A 19,903-nucleotide genomic window follows, 5' to 3' on the forward strand; every position below is an offset into this window, starting at 1 on the left:
CCATGGTGTGGAGAAGTGCAGCAAAACTCTTCTCTTCCCCACTTCTTTTCTCTCTAAAACCACATTCCAGCCAAAGCAACCTACCGTTTAAATGTCCCGTAGGTGATATCCATGAGGCCAAAACTATTTCCTGCATCGGCTTATTGTTTTTCAGATTTGGAAATGTCTGTGTGTGCACACGTTGGAAATGCGTTGGGAAATCTAAGTTTATACATGAAATTCATTTGCTTCATAAACACTCTATACTCATAGGCCAGAGACGTTGTGTACAGTGTTTTAAATAATCTTTTCCCAAAAACAAAATTTCATGGCATGACTTTCTACGAGATATCGGAGTATTTCACATTTCTGCTTGGGAAGGTGCATCTGTAGGTGCACATTCCTCTATGGTCCAGACTCTCTTGACAGCAAGTTTACTCGATTTCTCTCCTATTGGCCTTCACCTACTCAGTGATTGAACACACACATACGCACCTTTCTGTTTTCATCTCTTATGTCCCTCTCTTTGGAAAGCTACTGTGACCCCTCTAAAGACAGGAATCTACAAGGGTAGGGATCTCTATACTGGTTTTTATTTTCATTTTTTTTTATCTAACACGTATTTTCCCATATAGTATATGCCCAACAAAAGAACATTGACAGGGCAAACAGGCCTGAAAGCTGTTTGTCCCAGGTACTGAAGACACTGATGTTGGCGTTATAGAACCATGATGTGCTCCATCCTGCAGATTCCTGTGGGAATCTCTGACCTCAAAGGTTACGCAGTGCTCGCATGGTCTGCCGCCACACCTGAGCTAAAATGCTCTGACTTTTGTTTTGTTGGACAGGAGGTAGAAATTGGCTTAAGAATTTAAGTTTGATGTTTTTATAAGGTTTATTTAGGCCCATATTTTCAAATGAAACATATAGATTCCAAAGTAGAAGCGAACGAAGTGCCCTTTGGTGCAAACCTGGGTGGCTTCCTGTCTACTACGATGGGGAGAAAAGGGAATTTGGGCCACCTGGGTAGATTATCCCCAACAGTGGAGAAAATTGCACAGGAAAAACTCACTTTCTGCACCCTTGGATGCCAGTTGCTTTCTTGGCTGCAGTATTCTGGCTGAAATCTGATTTAAAAATAAATATAGTGGCCTGTATTTAAGAGACAGGCCCAATTTCATGAAAATTGGGCTTCAGCGAAGTGAGGCAAACTTAATGGGGGCCACCCTGAAGTTTTTCACTCTGACCTTGATTTTAGGCTGAATTGCTAGAAACAGGGACAGATTGAGGCTTTCTACCCTATCTCCACCTGTTCCCTAATGAATGTGGAACTGTCTTTGAAAAGAGATTGACGACGTTCTTCTGGCAAATTTTCTGTCTTTGGTTACCCTCTCTGGACCTCAGCTGTGATTATGTCTCACAAACCAAGGCATCGTTTGCTAGGTAAAGGCAACTTTGGGGTTTTTAATTACTAGTAATGCTAAATCAGCCCAGGGTGAGTCCTTAAAACGTGGCAGGCTCTGTAGTGGACAGCTGAGAGAATTGTAAGGTTTATCAGTAGCCCTCTAGCCTCTGTGTCTCTGAAGCGATTATACTTTGCTTTGTTTAATGCCCTGAGGGATAACCGGCGTGTTGTTTGTGAGAAGCTCTGGTTCTCTAACTGCATAGCTGGTCAGCTGTGGGCATCGATAGCTTGCCTAAACCTTTTGTAAGCTTAGAGAAGCACTCATTCTCAATATGTTCTAGCTTGTCGATTTGTTTCTTAACAATTAAAAAAAAACAAAAATAAATAAAGCTGATAGGGTGACCAGGCAAAAAAAAGCATTTGACCCTCAAACCAGAAAATCCGAGGCCAATCTCTGGAAGTCACCTAGGAGCCTAGCTGTGGTAGTCTGGAGCACGCAGCGTCTAGAAATTGTAAGAGACACCCTGCCTCAACAAGGTAAAGGGAGAGGATTGTCTTCTAAAAGTTGTATTCTGACCTCTACAGTCAAGCTGTGTGACATGGAGGCATTCGTCCAATCACCCACGCACACCACACACACACACACACACACACACACACACACACAGAGAGAGAGAGAGAGAGAGAGAGCGAGACAGACAGAGACAGAGATAGAGACAGAGACAGAGACAGAGAGAGACAGAGACATAGAGACTAGGAGGTAGAGAAACATACACACAAATAAATAAATAATGAAAGTGTGGGCTTGTAAGATGGCTGGGCAGGTGTGGGCACTTGCCACCAAGCATGTTGACCTGAATTTGAGCCCAGGATTCCACTTGGTGCAAGGAAGGAATCGACCCCTGAAAGTTTTCCTCTGACCTCTGCACACATGCCGTGGCACATGCCCACTCCCACTTTGCAGCCCACACACCAAAATAAATTAATGTAGAAAGTTAATCTTGTAAAGGAAGACAAACCAGATAATGAGTTCAATCTACACATAGTACAGAGGAAGTGATCGTTTGGGGATACTGTTTTCAAACAATGTGTGTTGCCCATGTTGGCACATAATTTGGCCTCTGTTATATTTCTTAGAAGGCACATCATTTAAAATTAGAATAAATCTCAAACCACAAACCAGAGCTGTACCTTTTCACAGAGGATGCCTATGGCAGAAAGTTTGGTCTGCTATGCCCAAGTTCATTTAAAAGGGAAAGATAAGGCAGGTCATTTTACTCTGTGAAATCTTCACTAGTAGCCGTCATTTCCATGGATACTGTCTCCCTTCAATACATTTTTGTTGACAGAAATGGCCTTTGTGAGCTATGAATTTCTAGACTTCTAACTATCTCCTTCTCACAGGAGTGTTGTGAACAAAGAGGTTCCTAAATGGAATGTAGTTGAAAGAAATTAATTCATTCATCGAACACATTTCTATTAAGTATTATATCCCAGGAACTGACCCACATATGAACACCTTGTGGTGAGCAGAACAATTGTGCTGCTCTCAGTAAAACGGAGAGTTCACTTGAGGCTAAGCTCATCTCTGAAATACCATGTTATTCCGTGTAGCAATACTAACGTGGGTTTTATTTTCTTTAGGACATTTTTAAGCCTGTATTTTAACAGCAGCTGCAGCCCACCTATTTTCTCTCACCTCCCCACCCCACATCCTTCTTTTAACTGTATAAAAAGTGAGCGTGGTTGGAGATCCTCATCCTCATCTTTTTTCTCAGCTCTGTCTTTGCGCGTTGTGAGCATTGACATTGCAATATGCTTCCGTTATTTAAATATCACAATTGGAAAAGAGTGTGCGTTTAGCATCATCACAGACTGAGACAGAATTACCGTTTAAGAACGAAAAGTGTCGTGAAAAGGCTGAACTCTTCTAAGACTCTCTCAAGCTCTATTTAGATCCCAAATGACAGTTCTCTCCCTAATGACGGACAGAATGCGCAAATGGAGGTGCACTTTAAGGCCAAGACAAATAGGAACAGAAGTGTTGAACCCAGAGCTATGAAACAGATACACACTGGTCTTATGATCAAGTTAGAGGATACTGTCAGGGGCAAGAAAAACACTCCTGCATCATTTCTGTCTCGGGCACATAGAAATTAATTGCACTCACTGAGACAATACACCCACTAGAATGTCCAATACCTATGAAGAATGAAGGATCTCTGGTAGTAGGAAAGTCGGTGTGATAGACTTCAAGAGAGCTTCACTTCTGTGAGGTTGCTTGTGAAGTAGATGCTAGTATTCTCCTGGTACAGATTTCAGCAAATACCCTTAGTTACAATTCCACTTAGAATGCCTTTCCTCATGTCCCTTTAAAAAATACTTTAATTATCTAAGAATTCCACACAATGCAATTTTATCATCTTCCCCCAAGACCAAGGCTACCTTCTGTTAAACTTACTAACTCATTTTTGCCTCCCGTGTATTTGGGGCGTGTGGCCATCCACTGAAGCAAGGTCTACAACTAGGTACCACACTCTCAAAGAAAACTGACTTTCCATCTCCCAGCAGCTATCAGCTGCCGATAGTTCCCCAGCTAAGGGTGACACATCATGACCTCTTCTGACTCCATACTGTATTTTTCTTTCCCAGAGCTTACCCACATTTGGTGAATGTTGTCATAAGCACTACAAATTCATACTTGAAACTTCTCTGTTGGGTCTGGAAAACACCATTTCTTTGTAGCCACTAAGGTATATATAAAGATACTTCTGTATCTTTCTAATCTCTCCACCCCCTCTTCTTCAGTGATCTAATGGCCTTGGAAAAAGGGGTGCGATCAGTAGAAAGCTTCCTCAGAAAAGTTAAAGTAGATTTCTCCCATGATGCGGCTAAAGCACTCTTGGACTATGTCCCAAAGACTCTATGTTCTACTACACAGATAACTTCTCACTTGTGTTCACTGCTCCTCTATTCACAATAGCCAGGAACTCAAAACATACCATATGTGTATCAACTGATGAATGGATCAGGGTGTACTTTTAAAACGGCCACATTCAGAAATAGTTTGCCTTGATGGTTTCTTCCAAAACCCCAAGAGAAAGTTTCTCGTTTTATTTCTTACTATTGCGTTTCGTTTGTCTTGTGTGGCACACAAGTGGATTCATTTTCCACCATACGGGTTCTAGAACTCAAACTTAAGGAGTCAGGCTTGGACGCAGGTGCTCTTTTAGACACCTTACCAGCCTGGAAAGCGTTCAGACCATGTGATGGAGGTCAGGGAAACCCTCAACCAACAGGCAGAGCCCCCTGTCAGTTATTATGTGAGCAGTTAGAGTGGTTTTCATCCTCCACACATAATTCTATCTGTGTAGCGCTTTGCCTCATCTTTGCACCAGGCGTTTTCCAGTTCATCGAAGAAAAGCTTGCATGTAGTTACGTCACTAACTTTCCTTGCTGATATCAAATCTTTTAGGCAGATATGCAGCAGAAGAAAGAGCCCGTTCCAGATGACTCCGATCTGGACCGCAAACGACGAGAGACAGAAGCTTTGCTTCAGAGCATCGGCATATCGCCGGAGCCCCCTCTAGGTACTTGCCCAAGCTTGCCTTACTCCTCCTCCTGTGTAGAGATACCATGTCCAGCCTTACTGTGAGTTTAACTGCTAGTTTTATTGTTGCTTTCTATGCTTAAACAAATCTAGGGCTTACTATCCTAGTTGCACGTTTTTTTTTTTTTTTAGAATTGAGAGGGCTGGAAGGAGATGGGAATGATGATTGTAGATTCAGCAGTCGCTACTGTTATACTGGCTGATTCTATGCTCGTAATTCTCCCTTGTGTCACTAGCAGACTCATTTCAAATGTTAAGTTAGTATGTAGACGAAATCTTGGGATTTTTTAAGCATCAAATTGCTTGTATTGTTTGTATTGGTGAATTCCAACCTCTCTTTGCCTATACAGATAATGTTGATCTGGTTATAAATACCATGAACACTATAGACATAGAATTATTCCATGACGAAGATAGAGTGTTCATTGGGAAATTTATTTAATTAAATTCTTCAGCTTGTGTGTACCTTGATGTCATTGGTAGTTGACATTCCACTGCAATGCCCCTCCTCCAACTCATTCATTTCTAGTTGACTGTCCATGAAGTCTTTTGTCATGGAGGTTTGGTTATAAATTAATTTTTATTTTATTTGTTAAGATAGCTTGCATGAGTTCATTCTGCCACTCTTTTATGTATCTTTCATGGGTTGTTTTGTTTTTCCTTTATTCATTTATTTTCCATACATCTAAAAATAATCTGAAGGTGTCTGTAAAACTACATAATATCCAACACATTAAAATTAAAACCATTTCAATGATGCAAAGGAGTAAATACTATATCAGGACCATTTAAAATGTTTCATCTTTTAATTCCATTCTTGGATTCTTTATTAAAATAAAATTCCTTTTATTCCCATAGATACTTAAATTTTAAAAATTACATATGTGAAGTAATCAATATAAATAAGAAAAAGAATGTATCCAACTGAAAATTAAGTATTGGTAAATATGATTTAATGCATAACATAAAACTAAAATACTACTAAAAGCATAACAGTCTCTCTCAATTGTATATAAAATTGTGTGTCTATTGATATAACTAGCACTCATAAAATTAGAATTTGTTTAACTTCTTATTATGCAAGGTGCAATCTACAGGGGATTTGGCTGGTGGATCTTCTTTGAGAAGTTGGCAAACCTTTTTGTACTTAGCTGACATGCGATGTAAATTAGACACCTATCGATCAATTAGATTTTGGCTTCAAAATAGTCTGAAATGTTGTAGTTGCTATGTCAACACTGGTTAAACCCAGTAGAGGTTTATCCAATCATGCCTTACCCTGCATAAAGCTAGTGATTAAAATTTAAAAACAAAATACTTGAGTATTCCAGTCTATAACTACCTTCCTAGTTACCCATGAATCTTTCCAATGGGCCCATTTTTCATCTCTCTCTCTCTCCAGCTTTCCTTCTGCCTTAGCATGAGGGTAGTCAGGGAATTAATCGAAGAGTCACATGAAAATGCCCGGTTCCTTGGCAATTCTGTCACTGTGGTACAGAATTTGAGGGGAGAGACAATAAAAACCTGTTAAACCTTTTTACCCTATTAAATAAATAAAAGGGAACTGCACATGATTGAAGCCAAATGGGATTCTATGCTCATATATTGAAGCTTCTTTCTGCACATGGCTTCCTTGGCACGTGTGACGAATCCCCTGAACTGGCTGGCCTGGAGCCATCTTGTCTATTTGGTGTAGTGAGTGGCTAAAGGACATTTGGCTTGGATGTGGAGGTTGGAGAAAGAAAGCTCATTTCTGTTTCCTTTGTTTTGTTTTGTTTTCCCTTGATTATCTTTGCTCAAATTGTCAGCTGACTTGGATCTCTGAGCATCTTTCTTCCTCCCTCCCTCATGGTGGCAGTTTACTTCTGTCCTTGTGTCAGCATCTACAAGGGCTGCCAGGGACAAAGGAAAACAAGTCCTGAGTGAAGGAGAAAGTAGGGTGGGATGAAACTACTCATTAAATGTAAAAATAAAGCAGGCTGGCATTTTCCTTTGTTTTGAAAGAGATTTTTAAATTACCAGGCTCAACATTTACCCTTTCTCTCTGTCACACAGTCTTAGCACAAAGTTGTTTCTCCACCATGAACCCACACATTTCTCTCCATATTAGACACTCAACAGATTTCTCACCACTCTCGAGGATTTAAAATTATTTAGGCTCATCCAATTTCATAATGTACGAAGTTTTATAGACACCTGACTTTTTAAATAGGTCACATCTATACTAACGAAATAAAGTGAAGAATCAGAATGAGCTAGATAGACAGTTCCTACCAAAGATATGTAGGTTGAACTATCTGGATAGCTATTGTGGTTCTCCATTTTAATTCATTAGGTGGACATGGCCTTGAATTCCCTAAGTTAATTCTGTCTAAATTCATTTCAGACTTTCATTTTCCAAAATACAAAAAAATTCACTTGCCTTTCTTCCTTTTCTTTCCTTTTTTTTTTCTTATCCCATCTCAATCTCTCCTGGCCATACAACCACTTTAATTTGGGCCCGTTTGTTTTGATTTGTCTGACACTGCTCTTCCCCAGTGCAGCCGCTGCATTTTTTAACATGGGATACCTGTTATTTTCATTATTTAGTCCCAACCCCTATGTCTCCCTCTTCGAAATCAGTGAGCACTCCCAGTGAAGCTGGAAGCCAAGACGATCTGGGGCCATTAACAAGGTAAGAATTGTCCTTCTAAAAGGCCATGGTGGTATATCAATGTCATAAGACAGCACTGTTGAAATGCCTTCAGATGTGCATGAACCTGTTATAGCCTCCCCCATGCTTAATTCATGCTGAGTTGCACTGTTAGTGACAGAACAGTTTTTTTGACCACTGGAAATAACAATAATGTTCTTCCTTGAGTTGTCTTATAAAGGCCATGCATCTTCCTTAATCAACATCCCCATTTGCTTAGGCCTAAGAGAAACAGGGAAGGACTGAAGTTCCAATGAAGATATTCTCAGCTTTTCACTGTTCAGTTTGACCTGCTTTCTAATCCTACTCTTCATTTCTCAAGCTTCTAGTTTATTTATGACAGCTGACAAATTTGCAAACTCACTCATCACAGCTTTGTTTCTGTTATGAATTTTAGCAGGTGTTCACTGCTGTTACCAAGGGAGTCAGTTACCAAACTTTTATTACTCACTCTGTGTTCAGAGGCTTCTGAGACAGGATGGGGGCATGCCCTAATTTGAACACTTGAAGGGATATCTGAAAAGGAGAAAGGTGGAGGGAAGAAAGACGCTATCATAGAGTTACGCCTCTGTTGTGATTGGGTTCTAGGTTGACTGTGTTCACAGGGATTGTCATATACAGGTGCACCCGCAATGGTGACATGTGTGATTGTGGAGTAGAGGCTTGTAGCACCCACTCAGCCAACACTGCACTGTTCAGACAGCAGCTGGTCTTCCTTCTAGTTCAAGGAGTTTGAGCTCTATATCAACATGGACTCAATTTTTTGACATGTCTAATCTTTCACAGGAAGCTAGAAATTCTTAAATAAGACAGGAGCCTGTGACCTATGGCTGACAGCATGTGACCTCTTTCTGTGATTCTTAATAGGGGGAAGGATTATAAAATATTTGAATCAAGGTTCAAATAAAGGAAACAGCCACCCTCCACACTGCACTCAAGACAAGCAAGCCTTTTGGTTGTCAATATACCTTTCAATCTTTCCCAACCTTTCTAACTACCATATGCTTTACTAAGAGAAAGATGCAAAAGTTTGCACATTTATTTTTCCAAACAATCCATTTTCATATGCATTTTCTTCTGGAAGTGTGCAGTATTTTCATAGAGACCTAGGCAATTTGGTTGGGGAAACTGGCTAAGTAGAAAATGAAGGCACATTCTTAAATCCAAACACTCAAAAGGTTGACACTCAGAAGTGTCATGAGTTCAAAGTCAGACCAAACACACACACACACACACACACACACACACACACACACACACACACGTGCACGTGCACGCATGCTCTCACACAGACTCGCACACACCCATGCATACATACGTGCACACACACCACACACACCACACCACACACACACACACAAAACACACACACAAAACACACACACACACACATACACACACACCCCAAACACAAAATACCCTGAGAACCATTCAGAACCAGCTGAGATATATTTTTCTTTCAGAAATGAAATAGTAAGACCAGAAGTCCCCCAGGAGTATCTGCCCAGTGGTCAGACAAGAGCATCCTATTTCAAGAGGGCTCCGGAAGCAGTGGGCCCTGCTTTCAGTTTCAGAAGAATGGAAGACTTGTATGGGGGCAAAGCAGGTTATTTTCGCAAATTGCCCGTGTGATTTGGGGCAGCATATGTCTGCCGTCATCTGTTGCTTTGAATGCTTCAGAGGGTTTTTGAGGGGTGACAGTAATAACAACATAGTTGGATAAGATTTAACATTTATTTGAGAGCTGACATAATGCGGTCACATTCCTTGGGACTCCACTGGCCTCTCCTTAAGACACTTGACTGTTTCTATACAAAGACGTGGCTTTGTCACTTTGCTCAGCTTCGAGGGCTGCAGTTGGCAGCATGAAATTTAATAACTGGCTTCACAGTCGATGACGTCTCTTTGGAAACTTGCTAATCTGTGCTGTCCTGTGCTAGAAGGCTGACCTGTGCTGTCATCACTTTGGGGACAGTAGCAAATATTGCTTCTCACAACACCCCTCTTTCCTTTCACCTTCTTAAAGGGGTGTGTGTGTGTATGTGTGTGTGTGTGTGTGTGTGTGTGTGTGTGTGTGTGTGTGTGTTTCATGTGTAAACCTAGTGAATTGGTTTAAAGGAGGGAGGCAGTTCCTTTTTGCCAGAGTCAAACTCTAGTGAGTTTCACTTCATTATAGTCGAGTTCAGAAGAGAGTATGTAGTAAAAGCCAGAGAGCAAATCCCTGCAAAAGTCTGCTCTCGTTGTTTCAACAGAATTCAAGAAAATTGACATTGAAAGAAAAAAGAATTACTTCAAACAGACAAACAAACAAACAAACAAGCTCGAAGTGTACCTGAGACGAATGAATTAGGAATCTCTTAGGACACGTTTGCCCTTATTCTGAATGTAAAATTCCAGGCAGACAAATGCTTTTGCATTAGCAAGGTAGGAGAATGTTGCAGTATATGAGAATATCCTGCTCCAGATTTCAGAAGTCCATTTTACGACTATTTCCCCTCATGTAGAAGTGACATATTTGAAAAGTTACTATCATCTTTAACACCTCACAGAACCACATGCAACCTGGGAAAGTGCTAATCCCCCTGCATGCAGAAGTTTGCCTATTTGCTTAGAATCCAGTTAACACATGTGATCATAGCACACGGTGTACATACGTTCTGCTATTCCTTTGCCAGGATTCAAAGCTCAAACTGAAAATGTCTTGCAAGAGGCAGAAGAAGATGCCATAATTCATGTCCCTGAATAAATACTGAATTGTAAATAGAAAGTTTACAAAAGTCTCGTTTTACTCATTTTGAGAGCAACAAATGTTTTAAATAAAAATACAAAATAATTCCCAATTACACCTGTAGGAATTAAATATTTTTAAACTTTAAGTGTTATAATTTGTCTTACAATTTCTGATTTTTGGTTTTATAGACTATATCTCATTCACAACTTCTATTTGAGACATTTTCACCCTTCTTTTGATTGATTTTAGCACAATCAATTATTTCTAAGTTAATAGTATTAGGCAAATAACAGGCTCTTAGAATTAAAATTAAATTATATCAATAAAGCATTTGAAAGAGTAATTTTACTTATAAACATAGATATTTTAAATAAAAGCCTTAATTTACACAACTAGAATACCACACCAGTGCACAGAAGATGCTATGTGTTTGATATGATTGATAATTATTGGTTAAAAATGCAAGAGTTGCTAATGCATAAAAAGATCAAGGGAGAAGAGTAGTTATTACAGCGCATAGTTAGAGAGGATGCTTGAATAATCCAGACCCCTACTCATAGGCTTAAGCCTAAGCAATTTTCTCTATACGATAAAAAAATATTAATCTGAACCCTTTAAAAATGTCCTCTATGCACTGCAATTAAATGAAAGATACTTCCCAGTATTCTTGAAGAAGAATGACTTCTGTTTATTTGAGTTTGTGTCTTCCTTGAAAAATAATAGTTCTTTGACAGTGAGAACTGATTTTGAAGTTGAATCCATCAGGTAAGCATTTTGGGGATGATTTTGGATTGATGAGTCCATCACATTATTATTTTTTGTATCAATGGCATCACTGAGGCCTGGCGAGCATTGGTCTTGTTCACACAGAACATAGTTATAAGTTCTTGTTCTGTCCCAGGCTGATCTGCATGCGTTTTCATAAGCTATTTCTGCACCATACATTATCTCAAAGAACTATTATAAATGCCTCAGAAGATTATGCTGAAAATGAAGCAAATGAATATTAGAAAGGAACTTGGAAGCAGCATGACACAGTAACTGTGAATTTTAGGTTTTATTGTTGTAATAATATGCTGTTTTCATATTTTGACTTAGACATTTTTCAAGTGGGAAGAGATCTTATTAAATTCTTCTCATGGAAGAGGTATATGTCATTATCGAATTTGATAAACATGCTTATATCTTCGTCCAAGTAATTGTGTAAACATTTTGAACACTAGGCCAAGGCTAGATTTAAAGTCTTTATCACTAGAGTTAGCCAAGCCTCGCTCATGCACCTTCAGATTATGAACCAGAGATGAATCTACGCTCACGTCCCTTTGTATTGATTCTCTTCTTTTACGTAGTTAGCTCATAAAGGACTCCATACTTACTCTCTTACCCTGTTTTGCTGTGGGAATCTTAATATTCTCAAAACAGCCAAACTGGCACCTGTGCTGCCCTGAAAAATATGGAGGATATAGTGATCTCATAATGTTCAGTAGGATCTCAAGTCTAAGTCACAGTAGAACTTTTCAAAATGATTCCACATATAACAACTTCACAAGGTAATTGCATAGTGTATGGTCACCTATTGTAACAATATCAGCATTTTCTGGCACATAAGCAAAATAGTCAACAAAGCCAGAAAAGAAGATCTCTGGTTTTTCGCTTTTCATAAATGGCCTGCAGAACGATAATAATAGTAATTGCTACTTCGGTTTTGTTGTTGTTGTTGTTGTTGTTATTGTTGTTGCTGTTGTTGCCTGGTTTGTTTGTTCATTGACTGTCTGTAGTCTTAACATCAAGTTCTATTTTCCAAAAAATAGAAACATTCCACTCCACCAATCATTTTTATTGTAACTTTTAATTTTCATTTTCCTGTGTGTGTGTGTGTGTGTGTGTGTGTGTGTGTGTGTTATGTGTGTGTTCTAGTTGGTAGTTACACTTGAGCATGTGCATGCAATTGTGAATGTGTGCATGGAGGCCCGTTTGGTTTTCTCTTCGATTGCTTTCATTCTCACTGCTTGAGACAAGGTCTTTGACTGAACCTGAGTTCACCAATTCCATAGGCCACCTGGCCAATGCAGTGATCCACCTGTCTCTGTGCCTCAACCCAACCACTGGTTGCAGGCATGTGTAATACATCTGGATTGAATGGATTGCTGGGAATCTGAACTCTGGTCCTCAAGTTTATGTGTCAGGACATTTTTTGACTGAGCCATTCCCCCCAACTACCTGATATTTTATTTTTAGTAATCACTATTGAAATAATGTTTGCATATGTAATATAATTATAAGGCATAAACAAGTCAAACAAAGTATATAAAACATCATTGTCCTACCACTGGTGATGAGCACCATAGTGTATATTCTTTCATATATCTATGATATCTTACATACAATTTTATAAACAGTCAATAGCACCTGCATGTGTTGTTTTTTTTTAATTTTTTTATTTATTCATTTATTATATATAAGTACACTGTAGCTGTCTTCAGATACACCAGAAGAGGGCATCAGATCTCTTTACAGATGGTTGTGAGCCACCATGTGGTTGCTGGGAATTGAACTCATGACCTCTGGAAGAGCAGTCGGGTGCTCTTAACCGCTGAGCCATCTTTCCAGCCCCGCATGTGTTGTTTTTATAGTCAACTATCTTTACTTTTCTATTTCAGCTTTTATCTTTACTGTAAAATCAATATAACCTTCTAATTTCCCTAATTACCTCCAATTAATCCCATAATACTTGGAATGGATGCCTGTCCTCCCATGTTTCAGTACTCATTTTTTTAAAAGGTTCTAGCACTCTATCACCTGACAGAGTATTTTGGGGACTTTTATTCTTCTTACCCATCCATAATTGGATTCTCCAGGACTCTCTGGAGCTACATAAGACTTAACCACTTTTGAGCCCAATTTGATGTCATCTGTCACAGCAAAAGTAGAAGCCAAAGGGAAGGTATCAAAAACTTCAGTGGTGAAAAAAGTAACAAAATAACTAAAGACCATCAGAAATTAAATAATATCAAGTCGTGTTTATTCAAGCATTCACACATTATCATTACTTGAGAAGAATTTCACAAGATGCTGTCAGTTCATTGGATGTCAGAGAAACTAAAGACACTGGTTTAAAGCTGACTAAAATTGAGTCTTACTGGGAGCATGAGAGAACAATAGCTCATCTCAGTTCAGGTCCTAGCACCCATGACAGATAACTCACAACGACCTGTGACTCCAGCTGCAAGAGATCTAATGCCTTATTCTGACCTCGGAGGGCACCTGCTCACATGCACATGTGCATATATAGATGCACCCATAAAATTAAAACTAATAAAACGCAAGTTGTTTTAAAAAACCATTCTCTTTGACAGCTAGGTTTATAATATTTCTTTTCTCCTATATCATATTAATTAGTTATAATTGCATATAATTGCACAGTAATTAATGACTTAAAATGTTGACGTCCTGTGGCTCGGTCTTCAGACAGAATGTGCCGTGCCTCTTACATGGCGCGACTCACAAACCAAGCATCTGTTTTGGCAATGAATGCTGTGCCTCCTTCCAGAGAAACCACCCGCTTGGCAGTAGGTTCCATGTAAGATCGGAAAGAACATGTCCTTGTGCTGTGCTGGAAATTCTTCATTTCAGTTTGAGTCCATTAGCCTAGTGGCTTTATGTGGCCTCAGCAACACCTTGTATGAGGGCTTGAATGTTAGGGAGGAAGAGAATAAAAAAGGGAGGCTTTCAAAGAGAATCTGATAGGATATATATATATATATATATATATATATATATATATATATATATTTCAATGTTCCAATTTTGTTTCTAAGACAAAAAATTTCTAAGAAAACAGTAAGAATTTACAAAATCCTTATGTCCATCACTGCCAGTCCCAAATAAGGAAATAATTGGGACTGAGAAGTAAAACATTAACTCGTTACCTAAATACCAGCTTTACTTGACATCATTTGAATGTGACAGATTGATAGGATGGATTCTAAAATGCCCCTAATTATTTACTGTTTTGCTTTTAGAAATGTCATTTAAAAAATTACATTATCTGAGTAAGACATTGACTAAAGATTTATGCTGGGCACTATACTCACGTTAGCCTAAACTCTTTTCCTTGTCTGATTTAGAGCTAGTGAAGAGATGTGACAGAGTTCACACAATTCTGATACACGGGAGGACACTGGGACCTGCCCTTGATCTGTTTCTCCATCTTGGGTAGAACAGGAAGTACATGGAAACCTGGATTCCAGTTGCAGGAATTCATTGAAATTGCTTAGGGCACAGAAGATAAGGGATTCTTTTGATCCTCAGCACAAAACAGCCACATAGCCAACACCTTTATGATAGGTTTTTCTTCTTCAGTGTGGAAATGGGTCCGAAACACCTTCTGAGAGCATATACTGGCATCAGGACACATATAATTGAGTCACACAGACACACACACAGAGACAGACAGACAGACACACACAGACACACAGATACAAAGGTAGAATGATGACTAGCTATAAAGAGGAATGAAATCATCAGGAGTGGGAGGGGAATAAGAGAGGATAGTGGAGGTAAATTTAATAAAAATTCATTATATATATATATATGAATGTCAAAATGAAAATATATGTTGATAAAAACAAAAGATAAATATGTGCTGAATTAATTATAAAAATGCTTTGGTGGATATTTAAAAAATAAGGCAGTCACAGTCTGATTCATTTTTTTAAAAGAAAAAAGAAATGAAAACTATTCATTTACACAAAGCTGACCATCATACTCCACACCCATGTACAGAAAAGGCAGGTATAGGTCTTCATTGGCTCATTCATCCATCACCTCCGGCAATGAACAGTTGAGACCTTTTGGTCTGTAACACACTATGCCAGATCTTCAGGAAACACAAAGTTGAATCTTTCTCAGAGAGAGAGCCTTCTTCTAGTAGATTTAATGAAGCCATCTAAGGAGATGTTGTAGTTCTATAGCTCTCAACTATGTATATTTATAGAGATGAACAATAAAGACATAAAACTTTATTCAAAAAAATCACTGTTAAGAGATTCCTAGTATTATGATTGGGAGAGGTGATTTAAACTCATTTTTACTGTCCATAGTGCTGTATTAGATACTTGGAAAAGAGTTATTTATGTATGTGTTGGTAGCATACATAAATCTGGATGAGACTGGTGGAGAATGGGTATAGGAGTTCAGCTGAAGGCACAACTAAAGGCATAGCATCTGTGGTCCAGAGAGGGACAAGCATACTGGGCCAGCGGATTGGAGACTGGGTGGATACTACTTTAGAAAAAGTCCTGGACATTGCTTTAGGAACTAAATCAAAGGGTGATGGTTGCCTTTCAGAAATAAGACAGGAATTCAGTTTCTGGGATCACAACTAAAGTATTCAGTCCTGCTTTAAAAAAAAACTGTTAATAGACACACTCCTAATGCCAACTGGAATGTTTATTTACCAAGAGAATCATTTAGTAAGCAGCCAAGGTACCCCTCTAACTCACATCTCATAGAGATACAAATTATTTTGGAATGCTGTTACTCTAGATAAATGTATTTTATGTTGAGCCTTCCAGAGTGCACATTTTGGAAAGGTTGAGCTTGGAGGGAGGCTAGGAATTAAACAGAAGATAAATCTCAAACTCTAAGGGAGGAGTTTAGATCACTAGTTCCCACACCTGCCCCTTGTCACTCAAGGCATATAACAGCTTGTTACTAACCTAGGGCATGATGGGTCTGAGAGAGTCCTGGGATGTGGCATTTTTATAATATTCTCAATATCTGACCACGTAGATGGGGAAAGAGAAGAGCTGAAAGTCTAAATTAGGGTTGGAGGGGTAAATAAAGAATGGAAAGGCAGACGAGGTACTGAAGGGTAGGTTTGTTGACAGATACAATCAAAGCATGTTTGAAAAGGTGGAATTTGGAGATTAGCAGTGATGAGGATGTGGGGGTCAGTCAGTGACAATGGCCTAAGGTAAGGCACAGAAGTGAAAAGGGATAGACTAACCCTGACTAGGCAGCATGCACACTTCAATATAGGATGAGAAGAGGAGAGGCTAGCGATGAGAAGCAGATGTTGAGCATGGGATTTGATGACACAGAAATTCTCGTTGTAATCACTGCCATCACCATCTTCTTCTCCTTTCTCTAAGATGTTTTATGATCCGGTCTTACTTACAGACTGAGTTTCGTGAAATAAAACCCAGCCACGGGCAATTGAGTCATGGCTCTTGGTGCCTAATAGCATATTGCTTTAAAGACTATACCAATTTAAATGTCAACAGCAGTGTGCTGGTGGCTCAGTTGTGCCGGGTGTTAGCATCACACATGACAGTTCTTAGCCACTGTGCTCCAAATGCTTATTGAACGTTTTCTTATTAGTCAACATCCAGAAAGGGTATGAGCAGAGACGCTTTCTGGGGAAAATGTTTAGGGCTTTTGACTCTGGTGTGCAATAAAGATGGGAAAAGCAGAAACACAGCCATGCATGGTAAGAAGTACACAGGAAGCAATTACTCCCCAGAGGGCCATGCATACACAATTAGGATACCATGTCTTTTCCATTTAAGATATACTTCCAGCAGATGTCCAAGGATATTTTTTTTTAATTTTTAACCTCTCCAATAAGCTGGAAGTGAGTAAATGAAATCAGACCATGGAAAGAAGGAATCTTAGCAGGAGTTAGAGAGTTATAGATTAGCAAAGGGTATAAAACAGCTGAAACTGATAGGTTTTCACAAAACCATTGCTATATGGAAGATTTTTACTTTTTGTCTATTCTTGTGTTTTACAAAATATATACATAGAAGAAGCAACATGATGCTCTAATTGTAAAGTGTTACATACATGGTAGGCTTTTCAGGACTAGATATGAGCAGGTACATTATCTGACATAGTTGGACTCGAATGAGTGATTATTGTACATGAAAGGGGAGGTTTCTGTGCCTAGTATTTTATACAATGTTAGAAAAGGTGGCCTTAATAGGTGTTTCAATAACTTTCAACCCGGATGTGGGAGCATAGGACCACAATGACCTTTAGTCCAAAGCTGGTAACTCACTATCTGAGCAAACTGAAGGTCCTTTGAGAGTTAATTCAAGAAGGCAAATGACCAGAACAGACAAACAATTAAAGCAAGGATGTTTTCCCAGACAGGAATCTTGGAGAGAAAACTGGTAGACTTGGTTTATTAAAAGAACAAGAGGAGAAAGAAGAGAAGGAGGAGGAAGAAGGAAGGAGGGAGAGAGGCGGTAGGGAAGGGATTCTAATGAAAAAGAATCAAGTTGGTCTGCCTATAAACTAGAGAAGACTGAAGACAGAGATGTGCCAGACACTTGTGCAATGGTGGTCATTATTAAATAGATGACATTTTGGAGAAAAGCCAGGGGAGTCTACAATGTTTAAACATCCAACTTCCCTTCTGTTAAATTCAAACTTTGCCAGCTATCTGGCATCAAGGAAGCTGGTGCTCATGACAAGAAGACAGTTGGGTTTGCATCATTATTTGGCCTAGAAGTTACTGTTTTCATGATCAATTAGCTGGCATCTAAAGTCTATGGGGCCTTATAGAATGATTCAGCTGTCATATCTAATAAAACAGGCTCTGGCAACAATGGGTGTATGTCCAAATCCTACTCTATCATTCAAGCTCCTGTCAGTTGGGATCTCTGATCTCCATAGAGAAAGAGTGTCTCTAACTCTGGTTCCCAAAGGGTAGAGGTAGCCCAGCCCACAGCCTGACCAGAGGAATCACTTAGCAAAGCAAACTTACAACTGATATTATCTTTAATACCTTTTATGACATTTTATGTATGTAAGTACACTGTAGCTCTCTACAGACACAACAGAAGAGGGCATTGGATCTCATTACAGATGGTTGTGAGCCACCATGTGGTTACTGGGAATTGAACTCAGGATCTCTGGAAGAAAAGTCAGTGCGGTTAACAGCCAAGTCATCTCTCTGTCCCCCCTTTTATGACATTTATCTAGTTATCATCTAATAATAATTGAAATTTTAAACTGTGATTAGCCCTGCACAACTGATAGGAATTATTTTCTTCTTGGTAGATGTTATCAGTACATAATTAAGCATGAATATTCATATGTCTAATTTCCCTTATTTAAAAGTCACACTCCTAGAGTTCCTGTGTCCCTCTGCACACCTGGGGAACCATTGCCGTGTCATGGTTTGCTCTCTAACTTGTCCTATGAATCCCTTTATACACATTCTGTCATTCCATGGAGCGCAGTGGTTGGCTTGAAGGCCTTTTCTCTTTTATCATTGTGTTTTATAGTTTAGGACCTCAATAGATGTTTCTTGAATGTGTGAATGAATTTCCTGGTCAAAAAAGTTCTGTGATCTATGCGCATTAAAGGACCCATCCCCTAAAAAAAAGAACAAACAAACCTGAAACGTGAGACTAATCTCATGGTAAACATGGTAATTTCCACACAGAAAAGGGTACGAAAACAATGTATTTATTTAATTTACAATTGTAATGTTACTTTCATCTTGGTAGATAAATTTCCTGAATCATTCTAAATCCTCTAGGAAGCTATAGACTGAACTGCCACTTTATTTTCAATAATACACTAACCTGATAAGGTTAGAAAGTAATACTTATGTCAATTGGCTCAATAAAAATATCCCAGAAGGAGGATAGCAAGTCAAAATGAAGTCTAATAATGTTCTTATACCGAAGGGCTTTAGACCTGCTCCTTCCTGCATTGGATACAAGAGACTTGTCTGATGGAACACAAGCCACACTAGAGCCCAACACGCTCGCCTTAGGCATCCCTCTGGGAAGCTGCCTCTTCCCTCGCAGCTCCTCTGTAGGTTTGCCCATAGAAAATTTGATGATCATTCAATACAGGGTCCTCGGCCACCCTTGAAAACAGAAAGCAATGTGTGCCTAGTTGACGAATTAATTGACTTTGAGTTCCTTTTTAATTAGAAGAAAAGTAGGCTCTCAGTCATCTGACCTCTGAACAGATCAGGATGGGAAGCAGGCAAAGAAAATAAAAGTAGTACATGTGGTCCTGTCCTTGCCTTCACTCCTCATCCTCCGGCTTTCTGCTGGTAATAAATGGTCCTTCTTTCGCTGACTAGGGTATTTAGTGAAGTAGAACACATTTATTTGCATAAATCACCTCTGTTGCTCTGGTTAAAAGTGCGAACACTAGGGGCTTGAGAGACAACTAAGCAGTTACAAGCACGTGCCACTCGTATGGAGTACCTGAATTTGGTTCCCAGCACACATGCTGCACAGCTCACAATGACCTGTTAACTTCAGCTCCAGAGGATCCAACACCTTCTTCTGGGTTTCAAGGGTTCTGCACTCACACACACACATACACACACACACACACACACACACACACACACACACACACACACACACACACGTACACACGCACATGCACAAGCACATACAAACACAAATACACATGAGCACATAGTTAAAAATATAATGAATATTTCAA

At 39.3% G+C, this 19,903-nt stretch overlaps 1 protein-coding gene across 12 annotated transcripts in view; it reads left to right on the top strand.

The window, feature by feature from the left end:
- Dync1i1 (dynein cytoplasmic 1 intermediate chain 1) overlaps nt 1–19,903 on the top strand; it is a 313,021-nt gene that overhangs the window by 38,371 nt on the left and 254,747 nt on the right. For 4 of the 12 annotated variants that reach the window (NM_019234.3, XM_087656326.1, XM_087656328.1 and 1 more), the window contains exons 3-4: nt 4,860–4,974; nt 7,533–7,668. In NM_019234.3, the coding sequence (NP_062107.2) occupies nt 4,860–4,974; nt 7,533–7,668 (251 nt within the window). The remainder of the gene's footprint in view (nt 1–4,859; nt 4,975–7,532; nt 7,669–19,903) is intronic. The other 8 variants (NM_001439344.1, NM_001439346.1, XM_087656327.1 and 5 more) reach the window with 2 other exon arrangements.

This window comes from Rattus norvegicus, chromosome 4, assembly GCF_021556685.1.
Source record: "Rattus norvegicus strain SHRSP/BbbUtx chromosome 4, alternate assembly SHRSP_T2T, whole genome shotgun sequence".
Taxonomy (NCBI): Eukaryota; Metazoa; Chordata; class Mammalia; order Rodentia; family Muridae; genus Rattus; species Rattus norvegicus.